This window comes from Taeniopygia guttata, chromosome 15 (genome assembly GCF_048771995.1).
Source record: "Taeniopygia guttata chromosome 15, bTaeGut7.mat, whole genome shotgun sequence".
Lineage (NCBI taxonomy): Eukaryota > Metazoa > Chordata > Aves > Passeriformes > Estrildidae > Taeniopygia > Taeniopygia guttata.
Window position 1 is genome coordinate 3,496,714 of NC_133040.1, and position 13,392 is coordinate 3,510,105.

Consider the following 13,392-nt stretch of genomic DNA (forward strand, 5'->3'; position numbering starts at 1 on the left):
GTTTGGGTTTTTTCCCCATCACATTTGTCCTCGCAGCACAGGTTCCGTCGCGCCGCGGAGCAGCGGTGGCACCGGGGGCCAGGGGCTCGGTGACCGTGTCGGGCAGAGGCGGCGGCCCCTTGGGCTGCGGAGAGCGCGCCGCTCCCGGGTCCGTCCCGGTAGCAGCAGCCCCGGCGGAGCGCGGTTCCCGGTCTGCCCCGGCAGCAGCAGCCCCGGCGGAGCGCGGTTCCCGGTCCACCCTGGCAGCAGCAGCCCCGGCGGAGCGCGGTTCCCGGTCCGGCCCGGTAGCAGCAGCCCCCGGCGGAGCGCGGTTCCCGGTCCGGCCCGGTAGCAGCAGCCCCGGCGGTTCCCGGTCCGCCCCGGCAGCAGCAGCCCCGGCGGAGCGCGGTTCCCGGTCCGCCCCGGCAGCAGCAGCCCCGGCGGAGCGCGGTTCCCGGTCCGCCCCGGCAGCAGCAGCGCCGCCCCGCGCCGGCGGTGCCCGCGCCCGGCGGGGCCCGAAGATGGCGGCGGCGCGGCTGTGGCGGTGCCGGTGCCGCTGCCGGGCGCTGCTCTCCCGGGCCGCCGGCGCTCTGCGGGCGCGGCGTGGCTTGGCCGCGGGGCCGGAGATGCACTTCGGCTTCCAGACCGTCACGGAGGAGGAGAGGAGGGAGAAAAGTGAGGGCGGCGGCGGCGGCGGGAGAGGGCGGGCCGGGCCCGGAGCCGAGCTGCGCTCCCGGGCAGCCGGGATTGTTCTCCAGAGTGCCGGGGACGTGTTTGGGCCCTTGTCTGAGGCGTTACCGGGAGTCTCGGTGAATAATATCGCTGCTACTTCCCTCATCTCGGGAAGGTGTGTTTCTCCAGAGACCTTTGTCAGGCAAGAGCCTTCAGTACATTCAATTTTGTTTTGTTTTGTAATGAGTTTTCTTGTAGTGTTTTTCAGCTCCACATAGTGAACAGACCTCCACAGGGCAATAAAAGACACGTTTCACTTAGACATAAGCATTTTTAAGTAAATTGCATCTCATTCCCATTGTCCTTTCTTTGCAGTTTATCAGGTCTTTGAAAATGTGGCCACGAAATACGATGTAATGAATGATTCAATGACTCTAGGAATTCATCGGGTGTGGAAGGATATCCTCCTGCATAAAATGAACCCTTGCCCAGGAACACTCCTCCTTGATGTTGCGGGGGGAACAGGTAAATAATTTTGGTGAGTTCCATGTGACAATGCCACACTGTTTTTCAGCTATTGGAGTCTGTTCAGAATTACATTTCCTGCTGGGATTTATTTCTTGCCCTTATCTCCCTGTCTTTAAAACTAGTGAAGCATCTACTTGACTTTCCCAGAGAAGGGTTGAAAACTGGTATCTTTGTGTTTTGTACTATCTTGCTTTAAGGGTCTGAAAGTATTGTAGTCCTGCCATGATATGTTATGAGAAACTGTTAATTTGTAGAATGTCATGGACTCTTTGATTTTAATAAGTTCCATTTTTGTCTATATACATGTACACACACACACTCTTTGTGTGTCTATTACAATATGTTTGAGGGAGTGTTTTTATAAATATATATGACTAAAAAGAAATAGTAAGTCAGTTGGATGTTCAAGGCCTTATGTTTCAACTTCCTGGAGTCAGAAAACATTCCAAAATGTGTATCTTTCCTTTGAAACTACTGCAGGTGACATTGCCTTTCGATTCATTAATTATGTTCGCTCTGTACGACAACGCCAGCTCCAGAGGAAGCTCAAGCAGCATCAGAATTTGTCATGGCAGGAAATTTTTGAGAGTTACCAGAAAGACAAATTTAACTCACTAGGGGATTCCCAAGTGGTGGTCTGTGACATCAACAGAGAAATGTTAAAAGTTGGGAAGCAGAAAGCACAGCACCTTGGCTACTCTGAAGGTAAATAAATGCATTGTACTGTGGCAGTAACATTCTTGATAACAACAAGTTTTAGGGACAGAGGTTTTTTTGCTGTTTCCCTGTGTACATTCAGGAAGAGTGGGAGCTGTGCATGGGGAAAAGGAACATGAGTTGCACAGTGACTGATTGTGCATTTTGTCCGCTTGCCAATAATGTGGACGTCCATGCTCCACAGATAGACCTGGTCTTGATCCTTTGGGGACTAGGAAGCAACACAGCTGCAACTGCATCACATACTGATAGTCCTGATGGAGGGAGTGTGGCTTTTCATGTTCCTCAACCTGTGGGAGCTTTCTAGCAAACTGTGTTAAGTGTTTTGGCCATTTTGCATGGCAAGATGTTAGTAATTATCTTTAGCTACACTTTAAGCAGAGATTCTCTTTTTACAACTTTGCCACAAACAAATGGCAGCCAACAGTCCTTTCCACTATGATGCAAGTTTTGGGTAAAATCTTTGTGGCATATACACACTGTGTGTATGTGCAGATCTGCAAAATGAACTACTTTGTCTTGAAAGGTTCACAAGTAGAGGCCAAGGTGTCTTTCCTCTAACAAAACTGCAAAATCGAAATATTTGTTTACAATATGACTTTAAAAATAATAAATTCATTCTAGAATGGGTAAGTTCTAGCCTTTCTGGAGCAGCCTGAGCTCAGTTCAGTGACTTGTCTTTCACTACAGGCTTGTCCTGGGTACTTGGGAATGCTGAAGAGCTGCCCTTTGATGATGATAAGTTTGATGTTTACACAATTGCCTTTGGAATCCGAAATGTAACTCGTATTGATTTGGTAAGTTTCTATAGTATACCCTGATGTGGGGTCCTTATGATCTTTTATTCTACAAAGGAAGCAAAGTAGGAACTCCTTTGGATAAAGGAAGATCTTAGTCTACTCCTGAAACATTTAAAATAAGTGGCATGTAGTATGCAACTTGTGTGAATAGAAAATGCAATTAAGTGCCCCACCTTTGTCATAAAAAGATAGATTTATACCAGTTGCACCCAATCCTTCCAGCTTGGCAAGCCACACAGTGTCTTCTTAAGGCAAAGTGCTGCATGCTACAGTCATTCCCCACCTTGTCCTGACCTGTGGAATGGATGGATCTACACATGCACAGGGCAGTCAGTCTGCATGTCTCAAATCTTCCTGCAGCACCTGATCTGTAGCCCACCAACAGTGGGGCCAATGCTTCCTGTCCCCTTCTGCTTCCCTGCCTGAGCCCACAGAGCTGCCAGAGCAGAGTGGGAAGGAGGCTGCTGCCCCCACTGCTGTTGAACCAGCCTGTTCAGCCCACTTCTGCTGAGTGTCTTTACACTGGCTGGTGGCAGAGCTCCCTGTAGAGAACAAGTATGATTTTAATTAGGATAAGTAGTACTCTTTGTTCTGAACTATCTCTGTCCTTTGAGAAGGACTGGCTGTTGTGGGGGGGACACCTGTCTGGATGCACTAATTGTCTGTTTTGGAGGAGTATGTTACAACCTTGGCAGAGCTCCTGTGGAAGGTGAAGCATTTGCATCCAAGCCACCTTGAGCCATATGCCTTTGAACAAATGTGCATGTGGTTTTTCCTGGTGCTTTGTGTGCACCCTTCCAAAGCACAGGCTCTCTGCCTTCATGCATGCAGCAGTCTGGTAGCAGATCTCCCTGGAGACCTGATACAAAACACACCCAAGCTGCCAACTCTTTTGCAGAGCTCCTGTGTAGTGTTGATACTTTATCCCATAGGAACAGAACAGTTGAAGTCAAGCAGATGTACAACTTTCAGAGGTTCTGGAATACAACTCTGCTCTTGTATGAAAGAACATACAGTTTTAAATAGGATTTTGTCTAGATTCTTGTTAGTTGTTCTATTTTGATGCAGGATGGAATTTTCAAAGTAGCCAAAGATTTTCTTCTTCTCTCTCTTTCCTTCCTGTTCTTACACATTACTCATTTGAAGCCCAGGATCATTCCTTCTTTGAACCTGTGGGTGTGCCTCACAGTAAAATCTTTTGAATGAAGAAAAGAGATTGTGCCTGTTTTTGATTTTCAGTTTCTTGTAGCTGAGTCACCTTCTCCCTTTTGTGTTTGGTCTGTAATTATAAGAGCTCTGCCAACAAACTTTCATCAACTGTGAGAAGGGAAAGAAAATTGCAAACCCAACATCACAGTTTTGACACAAAGCCTTGTGAGAATCTATTTATGTAACAGCAAGAGTATTTGTGCTTTGGGTTTGTGGCGTATTTCGGGTTTTTTTTATACTTGTCTTGGGATGCTTCTCTACAGTAAATATTGCAGATTGACGGTCAGGATACTCTTAATTTCCCTTAGTTCATCAGAGTTGCATGGTAATATCACATGGCATGATAATAGGCAGGTGCTGTTCTACAGAAGCAAACTTATTACATCTGCTTTGTCTCAGGCACTTCAAGAGGCCTATCGTGTGCTGAAACCAGGAGGAAGATTTCTCTGCCTTGAATTTAGTCATGTCAGCAACCCTCTTCTTTCCAGGTAGGAACATGGGGATGCTTTATGCCAGGTCACAGGGCTCTCTTTGTACTCAGACAGAATAAAAGGCGGAGACACTTTGAGACCACATGTTGGTGCACTTTTAAAGTCAGCTACAGACTGCATAGCCTAGTGGCACTGAGACCAGCTTGTGTTGGAGAGGGATTAAATTTGTTTCTATTAATCTGTATTTACCATCTTTCTGTGCAGGCTCTATGATCTCTACAGTTTCCAGGTTATCCCTGTTCTGGGTGAGGTTATTGCTGGTGACTGGAAATCTTACCAGTATCTTGTGGAGAGCATCCGACAGTTCCCCCCTCAGGTAAGACAGGATTTCCCCAAATTCACTAACACACAAAACACAATTCCAGCATAATCCTGTGACCAGCTGGCTTACGGGCCTTCAGGTTGTTAATACTTATGGCACTTACTTTTCAGGAGGAGCTGAAGGCAATGATAGAAGATGCAGGCTTTTTCAAAGTGGATTATGAGAATTTAAACTTTGGCATTGTTGCCATTCACTCAGGTTTCAAACTGTGAGTCTGGGCAGCAAAACGCAAAAACTATCATTTTCATGAGGGATATGAAAGCTGTGGAATTTTAACGGTATCAAAAGGAGTTGTGCAGCAGATACTTGCTCAGCAGCTGGACTCTGAACACAAGTTACCTCTCCCCACCAAGAAACCTGTGTAGTGACTCCAGTGGTGTTTCTTACACTTGCATTTCCCTTCAAGTGCAATGTAAAGGATGTGGCCAAAACTGAGCAATGCTGACAAGCGAAGCACATTGGCAGGGGGTGTGGATAAAGAGACTGATTAGTCTCCAAATAAGATGCCTTTTTTTTTACTTTAAAGGAGGATATTATACTTGTGAGAAGTAACTTGGATTTATGAAGTAACTATGGACTTTTATGAAGCTGTTATTATCTTTGTCATATGGAGTTTAAGGATTTTTTGTCATTACTCCTTCTTTCAAAGGCAAATGGAAGGCTTATGAAATAAAAGGGCTCTGCATCAACTTTTTTCTACCTAAATCAGTCTTGTAAAAAGGTTTCTTAAGAAAGGATGGATTTGGGGTGTGGGAATAGAGGTGGGGGTGTTCATCCTTCATTCACATGGCAAAAAAAAGGGTCATTCAAGAGGGCAAAGGGATAAAGTTGTTCCAACGGTTTTATTAGCAAAGAAGCAATCTTTTGAAAGAAAATAAATACAAGGAAGACATTTTTACTTTTCTATATAGCCACAATGAAAATACCAGCCGCTACAGCAAAATCCCTGACCATTAACAATACAACAAAAGACCTGAAGATCAAGATGTGTTTCCCCAGGAAGGCTGAAGGTGGGAATCAGTGTGCAGTCCTGTACTCAGGTGCAAGTTTCAGTAACAGTCCATGGTTTAGCCAGACTTGAAAAGAAGAATAGCGACTTGGCCGAGGTAGAAGTAGATGAAGTGCTTGGTCTCGTGAGTCACGTAGCTGCCAAAATTCCTTCCCACAATGCAGTGCCACGTGGGATTGTATTTCTTGTCAAATTCCTACAGAACAGAGAATTAGAAAGTCAGCATTTTCATGGTAATTATTGTCTAACAGTTGGGAAGTTTTTTTTTGGCAATGATTTGTCACTTGATAACAAGTATCACTTTTCGAAGAAGGCAATTAAGGAGCAGCATATGCTCTTAAGCACAAGGATCATCTGTCACTTTATAACTCATCTGCTGCTTAGTCATACAAAAAAAAAAAAGTGCTTCCAAGCAGAGCAGGAATAAGCTTAAAACATATGTTTGGGGAGGTAACTTTTCCCCTGCAGTCATGTCATGATCTCAAACCATAACTTCCAAGAATTTGCATGTTCTGAATCTCCAATGAAACTGGTATTTTGCCTTCATTAGCTGTTTTTTGCAATAAGGATGCTGAAAGGACACTTGATGGAAAATTCTCTGCCATATCCCTGACACCTGGTCATGAGATGATGATGTGACATGCTGCTGTCATGAGCCTGCTAGAAACAAACTCCTGTGTACAGGTCTACAGTGAGCAAACCCATGCAGTCAGTGAATTTATACTGCAGTACCTAACAGCTGTCAGCTGAAGAGATTTTTCTGAGGACATGGAAACTTCTGCTCAACCAAACCCTTCAGCTCCCTACAGCTCAGTCAGGCTCCCAGTAGGAGTCAAGAGAGAAAATGTGACAAACTGTAAGCTATGAACCATCTGTTCAGCATTAGCATGAACAGCTTGTCTTACATGTAGTGGGAAAGGCAAAAAACCAAACCCACTTATTACATGGTCAGCAAACCACCACTCTTTAAATAGGCTGCACAACAGAGCCCGTGTGTTGTACCAGCTCATCAGTCACAGGGACAGTCAGGTGCCACTCTCTGCTCAGCTGGACAATGGCAGAAAAGGTGTAAGGCACTACAAGAGAAAAGCAGAAGTACCTAGAAAGGTCCAAATAAAGAGTGGGGAATGGAAAAGAGGCAAAGGCTAACTTGTTTATCTGGTGCCTCTAGAATTCCTTTCTCAAGAGCTACTTGCCTAGCAGAGTTCTCCCCGATTGATTTTTCATGAGCACATTACAAGCCAACATCTACCTTCTTTATGTGAGCAGCGATGTCCTTCTCAATGTTGTATTTCTCCAAGGCTTGAGTTGCACATTCCACCGAGTCTTGCTGCATCTCTTCTGACATGTCCGCATTTTTGATCACTGCCTTTCGATCACTCATGATTGCCTGCTTGGAGGAGAAAAAAAGAAGGAAATTCAAAGTTGCAGAAGCACCTGCCAGAACCACCTGCAGCCAAGCAGCCCCACCGGTATCGCCGCGGTGCCCCCGCCCTGGCTGGGCGTGCCGGGCACGGGCACGGCCCGAGCGGCTCAAACGCCGCTCCCGTTCGGCAGCCGCGCTCCGGCCGGCAGCCGCACACGCACCGCCGCCCTCCCGGCCCGCCCCAGCCCCGCTCCGGCCGGGAGCCGCACACGCACCGCCGCCCTCCCGGCCCGCCCCAGCCCCGCTCCGGCCCGGGAGCCGCACACGCACCGCCGCCCTCCCGGCCCGCCCCAGCCCCGCTCCGGCCCGGGAGCCCCGCGAGAGAGCGCGGCCGCTCCGCCGCCCGGCCCGACGGCCCTTCCCGCCCCCGAGGGAGGCGAAAAAGGCCGGGCACGCGCGGCTACAGGGTGCTGCCACCCCGGGAAAACCGGAGGCGGCGGCCAGGGAAGAGCCCAGGCACGGGGGAGCCGCCGGGACACGCGAGGTGCCCGGTACCGGGATGGCGGAGTCGCGGAGTCTCTGGAGCCGCCCGTCCCTCACCGTTGGGGCGCAGCAGAGCGGACGGCGCTGCGCTCCGGTCCGTGCGCGCCTCGCAGCGCCTCTGCCCCGCCCCCTGCGCGCCGCACCGCCCCCCATTGGCCGCCGGCACCGCCTCCCGGGCGCCCATTGGTCAGTGCTGCCGTTCCCTGAGCGCCCATTGGCTGCGGCGCGGCGCCCGGCTGGGTTTTACTGCAGCGTTGTCTTGCGGCCCGGGATGCCCCGCGCCGCGTCCGTTCCCATGGCGACCCGTGGGCTGCGGGGGCGTAACGGAGAACCGGGCATGTGTTTTGGGATCATCACGTGGATTTGGGCTCTGTATGGAAAGCTTCCAGTCCTGGCTCTCGTGCTGCTGGTCTGCTGCGCCAGGGGAGGCTTAGGTTGGACATTAGGAGGAATTTCTTCACAGAAAGGGTGATTAGACATTGGACGGGGCTGCCCAAGGGAGATGGTGGTGTCACTGTCCCTGTGTTTAAGGAAAGACTGGACATGACACTGGGTGCCGTGGTCTGGTTGACATGGTGGTGTTCGGTCACCGATTGGACTTGAAAATCTCAATCTTTTCTAATCTAATTCTGTGATTCTGTGTAGCATCATCATCAGGTGATCCTGGGTAAAAAACTTATTCCTTAAAGTATGCTCAGTCTCCAAGGCAGTGTAATGTGTCCACCAGCTTCTGTAAAACACCTTTCCATAGCTGATACGTGGGCCTCAAAAGCCATTTTATTGCCTACCCCAGCCTGGATCACATTGATGATGAGTTTAACCAATAAGAAACTTTGTTTCTCTTTGGAACAAACTCTTGTTCGGAATAGACCTTTCAACAGTATGTGATAGTACCGAAAGAATACTGGGATATTATTTGGGGCAGGTGTTTCAGTAATATACCCTTTGCTGGGAGTGAAGTCCACCCATGTCAAAAGAAGGAGTTCCATAGCTTGTGAGTGGCACTTGATCACCTGTCCTGTTCACTTGTCTGTTTTCAGTTGTGCCTTTTCAAGTCACACTAAATGACCTCTGATAGAAATCTTTGCCCCATGTTTACTGGGTATGATCAAGTCAGCTGCAAACTTTGTTCCTTGAGTGAACAAAATGTATCAGACTTTTACGTCATCTTTTGCAGACCTCTCTATTTCTGCAACTCTTGCCTTTTTTTGTTTGTGTTTGGTTTGGAAGTTATTTTGGTTGGTTGGTCTTATTTTGGTTTGGTTTTTGTTTTTTGTTTTTTTTTTTTTTAATGAAGCAAGATGTTTTGGTAGCACCTCAGTGCTCTGTTTTCTTAGTTTCACTCTCCCTGGGGCACTTTCTGCTTACACTCTTGTCAGCAGATAGAACATTGCTGTTGAGTCTTCCACAGCTGGTGATCTGTTAATAACAGGACTGAACGAGGTCTACAGCAAACAGCACAGGATTATTTAAAAGAGGTTTTTAGATACTGGTTGGTAGGACTCCCATTTCCTTGTAGAAATTTTAAAAAAACCCCACCTCCAGAGCAGTCATTCACCTCACTTGAAATGTAAATATTTTGCATATTCATATAGAATAGTAACCTGCTCGGTGTCATTCAGAGCAAAAGCAGCATAACTGCAAGCAACTCTTTGCTTTTGCAAACTCTAAAGCAACCTCAGAAGAATACACTGCCCCCAGAAATATTGAAACTGCATAATGTAATACTTTTGTCACTCTAGAAAACCTCAGGAATAACTCCTGACTCCCAGGTTTTAGCATTCCAATTAGAGATGCAATTCACAACTTCGCTTGTGTTATTTTGCTAGAAACATGAAGAAGTTTTGAGTGGTCTTAGGGCCACAGTAAGTAATTAATCTCCAGAACTGTGTTCAGTATCTGCAGCACTTGCAGTAGTTCTTTGAGTACTGGGCAGTTTTGTGCTGACAGAATGGAACCATTTAACAATCCTCCAAGTGCTTCCACTGAAGTTCAGAAACGCCCATGAATCTCTGAGGAGGTGGTTGTGTTTGGTAGCTGCAGGCAAATTTCTCTGCATTTATTAAGAAATGGTTTGCTGAAGGAACAATTGTGATGACGACTGCAGGAAATGTCAGTGTGGGTGAGATGCACGTTGTTAATGAGAAACATTAAAGCCTGGAATACATGAGAGTCCTACTTGTTAATCAAGAGTATAAAAGTACAGTTTCCCTCGGGACAGAGCTGCAGGGAAAGGCAGAACAAATAAACACAGGAGATGATAACTGGGGTAGAGGAGTGCTGAAGAAAACTTGGTAATGGATAAGGTATCTCATGAGATTGCTCTCCAAGTTTAGGCTGTAAGCACTTTTCATGAGATGGGTTTTTACTCTGAGTTGCAGAGGTGGTTTTTTACTCTGTGTTGCACAACCTATCACTGTATTAAGAGAGCTTTTTCCTGGGGCTTCTAGTTAATACCAAAACATGAAATAATCATTATTAGCAATAAAACAACTTCCATCTTATTTTTCTTTCCACAAAGGAAAAGAAATCTCCACATTGAAATTTTCTTTGTAAACCTGATTTATATGCAAGGGCTTCCAATCCAATTTTATAGCTACAGTTTTGTGGTGGTGGAAAAATGTCAGCAGCTCTAAGTGAGGTTATCTCCATGGTCTCCAGAGAAACTGGATCCATTTACTGAGTGCTGCAGTGAATGCAGGGGAACCAGCACATGAGGGGGTCTCTGTTCCTCTCTCAAAGTGCAGCCAGGGCCCAGTGGGGCTCAGCACTATCCCTTGGGGCTCAGCACCACCAGTGTTAGACCCACTGAGGCACTGATATGCCCTGCCCCATAGGCAGCTCATCTGCCCTCTGTGAGCTTTTCTTTTTGGTGGTTACAGGTGTCTCAGTCAAGGTTGTAATTCCCTTATTTGTGGTGAAGTTGCATCAAACCCCTTCATTAAGGAGATGGGTGTTTTCCACTTGAAATGCAGTTCAGGCTGCAGGGAACAAGCATCAGGCAGTCTGTTCTCACTGGAGTGTGTGGGAGCAGCACTGAACTGGCAGTTTTAAGTTTAGCTTGTGCTGCATTGGGAATGTGGGATCATCTTGTCCAAATTGTTGGTTTAGTTGTTGCCTTTAAATAGTTACTTGATGCTATTTTGGGTGAAAAGCTCCTACAGCCATTCAGTTCCCTCTCAAATTCCTCTTCCTTTTTCTGTGTAAATAATATTGTCCCTATTCTCTCTGATGGTCAAAGGGAGAGGCCAAAATTGACAGATCAAAGGGGGACTTCTCAAACTGGGAATTACCTGATATTATGATTGTGGTATTAATCATATTGTTTGATAGATATTTGAAATCTTTCCTTGTTATGATTTTTATAAACTTCATAAATTACTTACAGGCTGAGTTTGCATATTTGTTAAACTTCAGCATTTGCAGGGTCTGAATCTTGACAAGTCTCAGGCTAAAGCAAAAATACAGTGTTATAGCTTTGCAGAGAATTGAATTAGTGATGTTAAATACAGGCTTTATTTCAATACCCTTGAAAGAATTCAAGTATCATAGTAATTACATGTTTTATGCATCTATGAGTATATTATGGATGCTTAAACAAAAAATTGGATAATTCCACAATGAAGAGTGTGACAAGGGTTTGCTCTCACCTCCAGACAGCAAATTCCCTTTGCAAATAAAAGCACTAAGATCATCTGCCATGCTGCCATCCAGCTTCAGAGACATTGAACATTTCAGCAGCACTACTAAACTTTTACACTTTCTTTCTTCTGTCTTGCAAGTGCTCTTCTTTTGACCGAAATACATGCCAGGGTGTTTCAGCTGTGACTGCACAAAACTTCACTTTCCCCAGATAAAACACTCAAAGGGCATTTAGGCTCTGGGCTGTCACTTAGAGCCCTGCAGAAAAGTCTCTCGTTCTTCTAGCTTTGGTAAAGGGATGTTACCTGAGAGAAAACAAAAAACAAGTTGTGTGAGACCAGCTGTAAGTTACCTTGTGGGCAGCACACCTTGGCATGGAAGTGTTTCTCCAGTTTACTCCATGTACAGGCTGCCTGAATATCCTGAGAAAGTCAGGAAAGTAAGTCCTGCCTGACTTCCTATAAGGAATTTCTCAACATGTGCAGTAACTTCAGAGTCAGGCCAGCCTCTGTGCTGCTTCTGGACTAATAAACTGCACATTGTTTTACACAGATGGCTACAGTCCTTTTAGTGCTCCCTATTAGTGACTAGTATTTCTGAAAGTAAATGCAGCTATGGCAGGTTATTTTCTTCAGGTTAATTCAGGTGAGATTAAAAGATTTTTGTAAGCAAGTCAATACCTGGTGGAGCTACAAAATACTCCTCTACTTTCTCTCTGGCATTTTCCAGCAGTTCTTTGGTGCAGTTGCCTTCTGTCACATCATCTTCTCTGAGATACAGACACCTGAAGGACAAAGATTACTGGTTGTTTTTAAGCTGTTCTGTGAATATGAGGTAGGAAGGGTGTTTTATCTCTGAATCTGGTTTTGGTCTCTTAAATAAACAATGAGACAAATACTGGAACATTTTGAAGAACCCAAGAATGGCACTGGCAGGCACTTGGGGAACTATTGTAAATGCAGGTGAACTTAATGGGAAGAAATTATGGTGACTGACTCAATTCAGAAGGCTGAATGATTTCTTTATTATAACTATGTTAAACACATTAATATACTATATAAAAAGGAAGATACTAAAACTTTATACTACTTTCTCTAACTCTATCTCTAACACAATTTGTGACCTTCTCCATAGAGTCCAGCCACAGGTGGGTTGGATTGGCCGTCAGGCTCAAACAATCCTTACCAGAATCCAATCAAGCACTCACTCTAGGTAAACAATTCTCCAAACACATTCCACATAGGAAAAACAAGGAGTAGAAATAGAAATTGTTTTCTTTTTCATTTATCTCTGTACACCTCTAGGAAAAATCCTGAAAAAAAAGAAAAATGTACTTACCACAGGGAACAGTGTGACAAGACAGATTAAAGGACTGAAGTTCACCTTTGCTTTACTCACACATAAAAATTACACGTGCCAATGACACCTTTCTCCCACACAGAAACACAGGAAGACGTTTTGAGCAAAGGGGCCATATGCATGGTGATCCCCAGGGAAAAAAGGTCCCAGAAGCAAACAGTTTGATACATTAACAGATAAAAAGAGGCTGCTGCGATTCAGCACCTGTCCTCCAGCACTGAATCCATCGGTTCCACGCCGTCGGTGTTTACTTCATGAAGCTGATCAGCGAACTGGATCGCTTTCTGCAGCCGCTCCACGCCCTCCGAGTCCCGGAAATCCACCAGGGCCAGCTGCTCCAAGTGGTCCAGCACTTCCACCGACACTTTCTGCTGTACAAAAGCATCAACACGGACAAAAAAAAGGTCAAAAATTAACAAGTGTAATAGCGCTACTTTATTTTAATTAGAAACTTGTTACACGGAGTTTACAAAGAACCCTAAAATCGTTAATGCTGGAAAAGACCTTTAAGGCCGGCAAATCCCGGCCAGCGGCAGGGAGCCGCTGTTGGCTGTCGCAGGCGGTGTTGGGTGCCGTGGGCGCGGCCCGGAGCGCTCGGTGCGGCGCTCGGTGCGGGGTTGCGGGGTGCGGCCGCGGGCCGGTCCCGGCGCGGAGCCACGGCCCGAGCAGCACCGCGCGCATCGCGCCCGCCGCCGCGGCGGAACGTCACCGGAGCACCGGATACGCGTCACGGCGCGGCCGCCGCGGCCGCCGCG

The 13,392-nt window shown here is 46.5% G+C and overlaps 3 protein-coding genes across 4 annotated transcripts; 1 reads left to right on the plus strand and 2 right to left on the minus strand.

Annotated features, from left to right (window-relative positions):
• Positions 1-452: 452 nt before the first annotated feature.
• Positions 453-5,423, plus strand: COQ5 (coenzyme Q5, methyltransferase). Its single transcript, XM_030285600.4, has 7 exons — positions 453-654; positions 1,027-1,176; positions 1,660-1,884; positions 2,587-2,693; positions 4,305-4,393; positions 4,601-4,712; positions 4,829-5,423. The coding sequence occupies exons 1-7, from the start codon at positions 501-503 to the stop codon at positions 4,928-4,930; spliced, it is 939 nt and encodes a 312-aa protein (XP_030141460.4). The 5' UTR covers positions 453-500; the 3' UTR covers positions 4,931-5,423.
• Positions 5,424-5,541: 118 nt separating this feature from the next.
• Positions 5,542-7,698, minus strand: LOC100190349 (dynein light chain LC8-type 1; the record flags this gene model as incomplete). Its single annotated transcript, NM_001245519.1, is given in 2 exon segments — positions 5,542-5,923; positions 6,980-7,698. Coding segments are annotated over 2 exon segments (270 nt in total). The 3' UTR covers positions 5,542-5,785.
• A 3,431-nt stretch (positions 7,699-11,129) lies between these two features.
• Positions 11,130-13,318, minus strand: GATC (glutamyl-tRNA amidotransferase subunit C). 2 transcript variants are annotated; one of them, XM_030285601.4, is made up of 4 exons: positions 13,142-13,318; positions 12,842-13,005; positions 11,959-12,062; positions 11,130-11,583 (listed from the first exon to the last, which is right to left on the minus strand). In XM_030285601.4, exons 1-4 carry the CDS (start codon positions 13,316-13,318, stop codon positions 11,525-11,527), a joined length of 504 nt encoding a protein of 167 aa, XP_030141461.4. In that variant the 3' UTR covers positions 11,130-11,524. The 2 variants fall into 2 exon arrangements, with proteins under 2 accessions (XP_030141461.4, XP_002199619.6); XM_002199583.7 differs by having other exon boundaries at positions 12,842-13,008.
• Between the last annotated feature and the right edge of the window lie 74 nt (positions 13,319-13,392).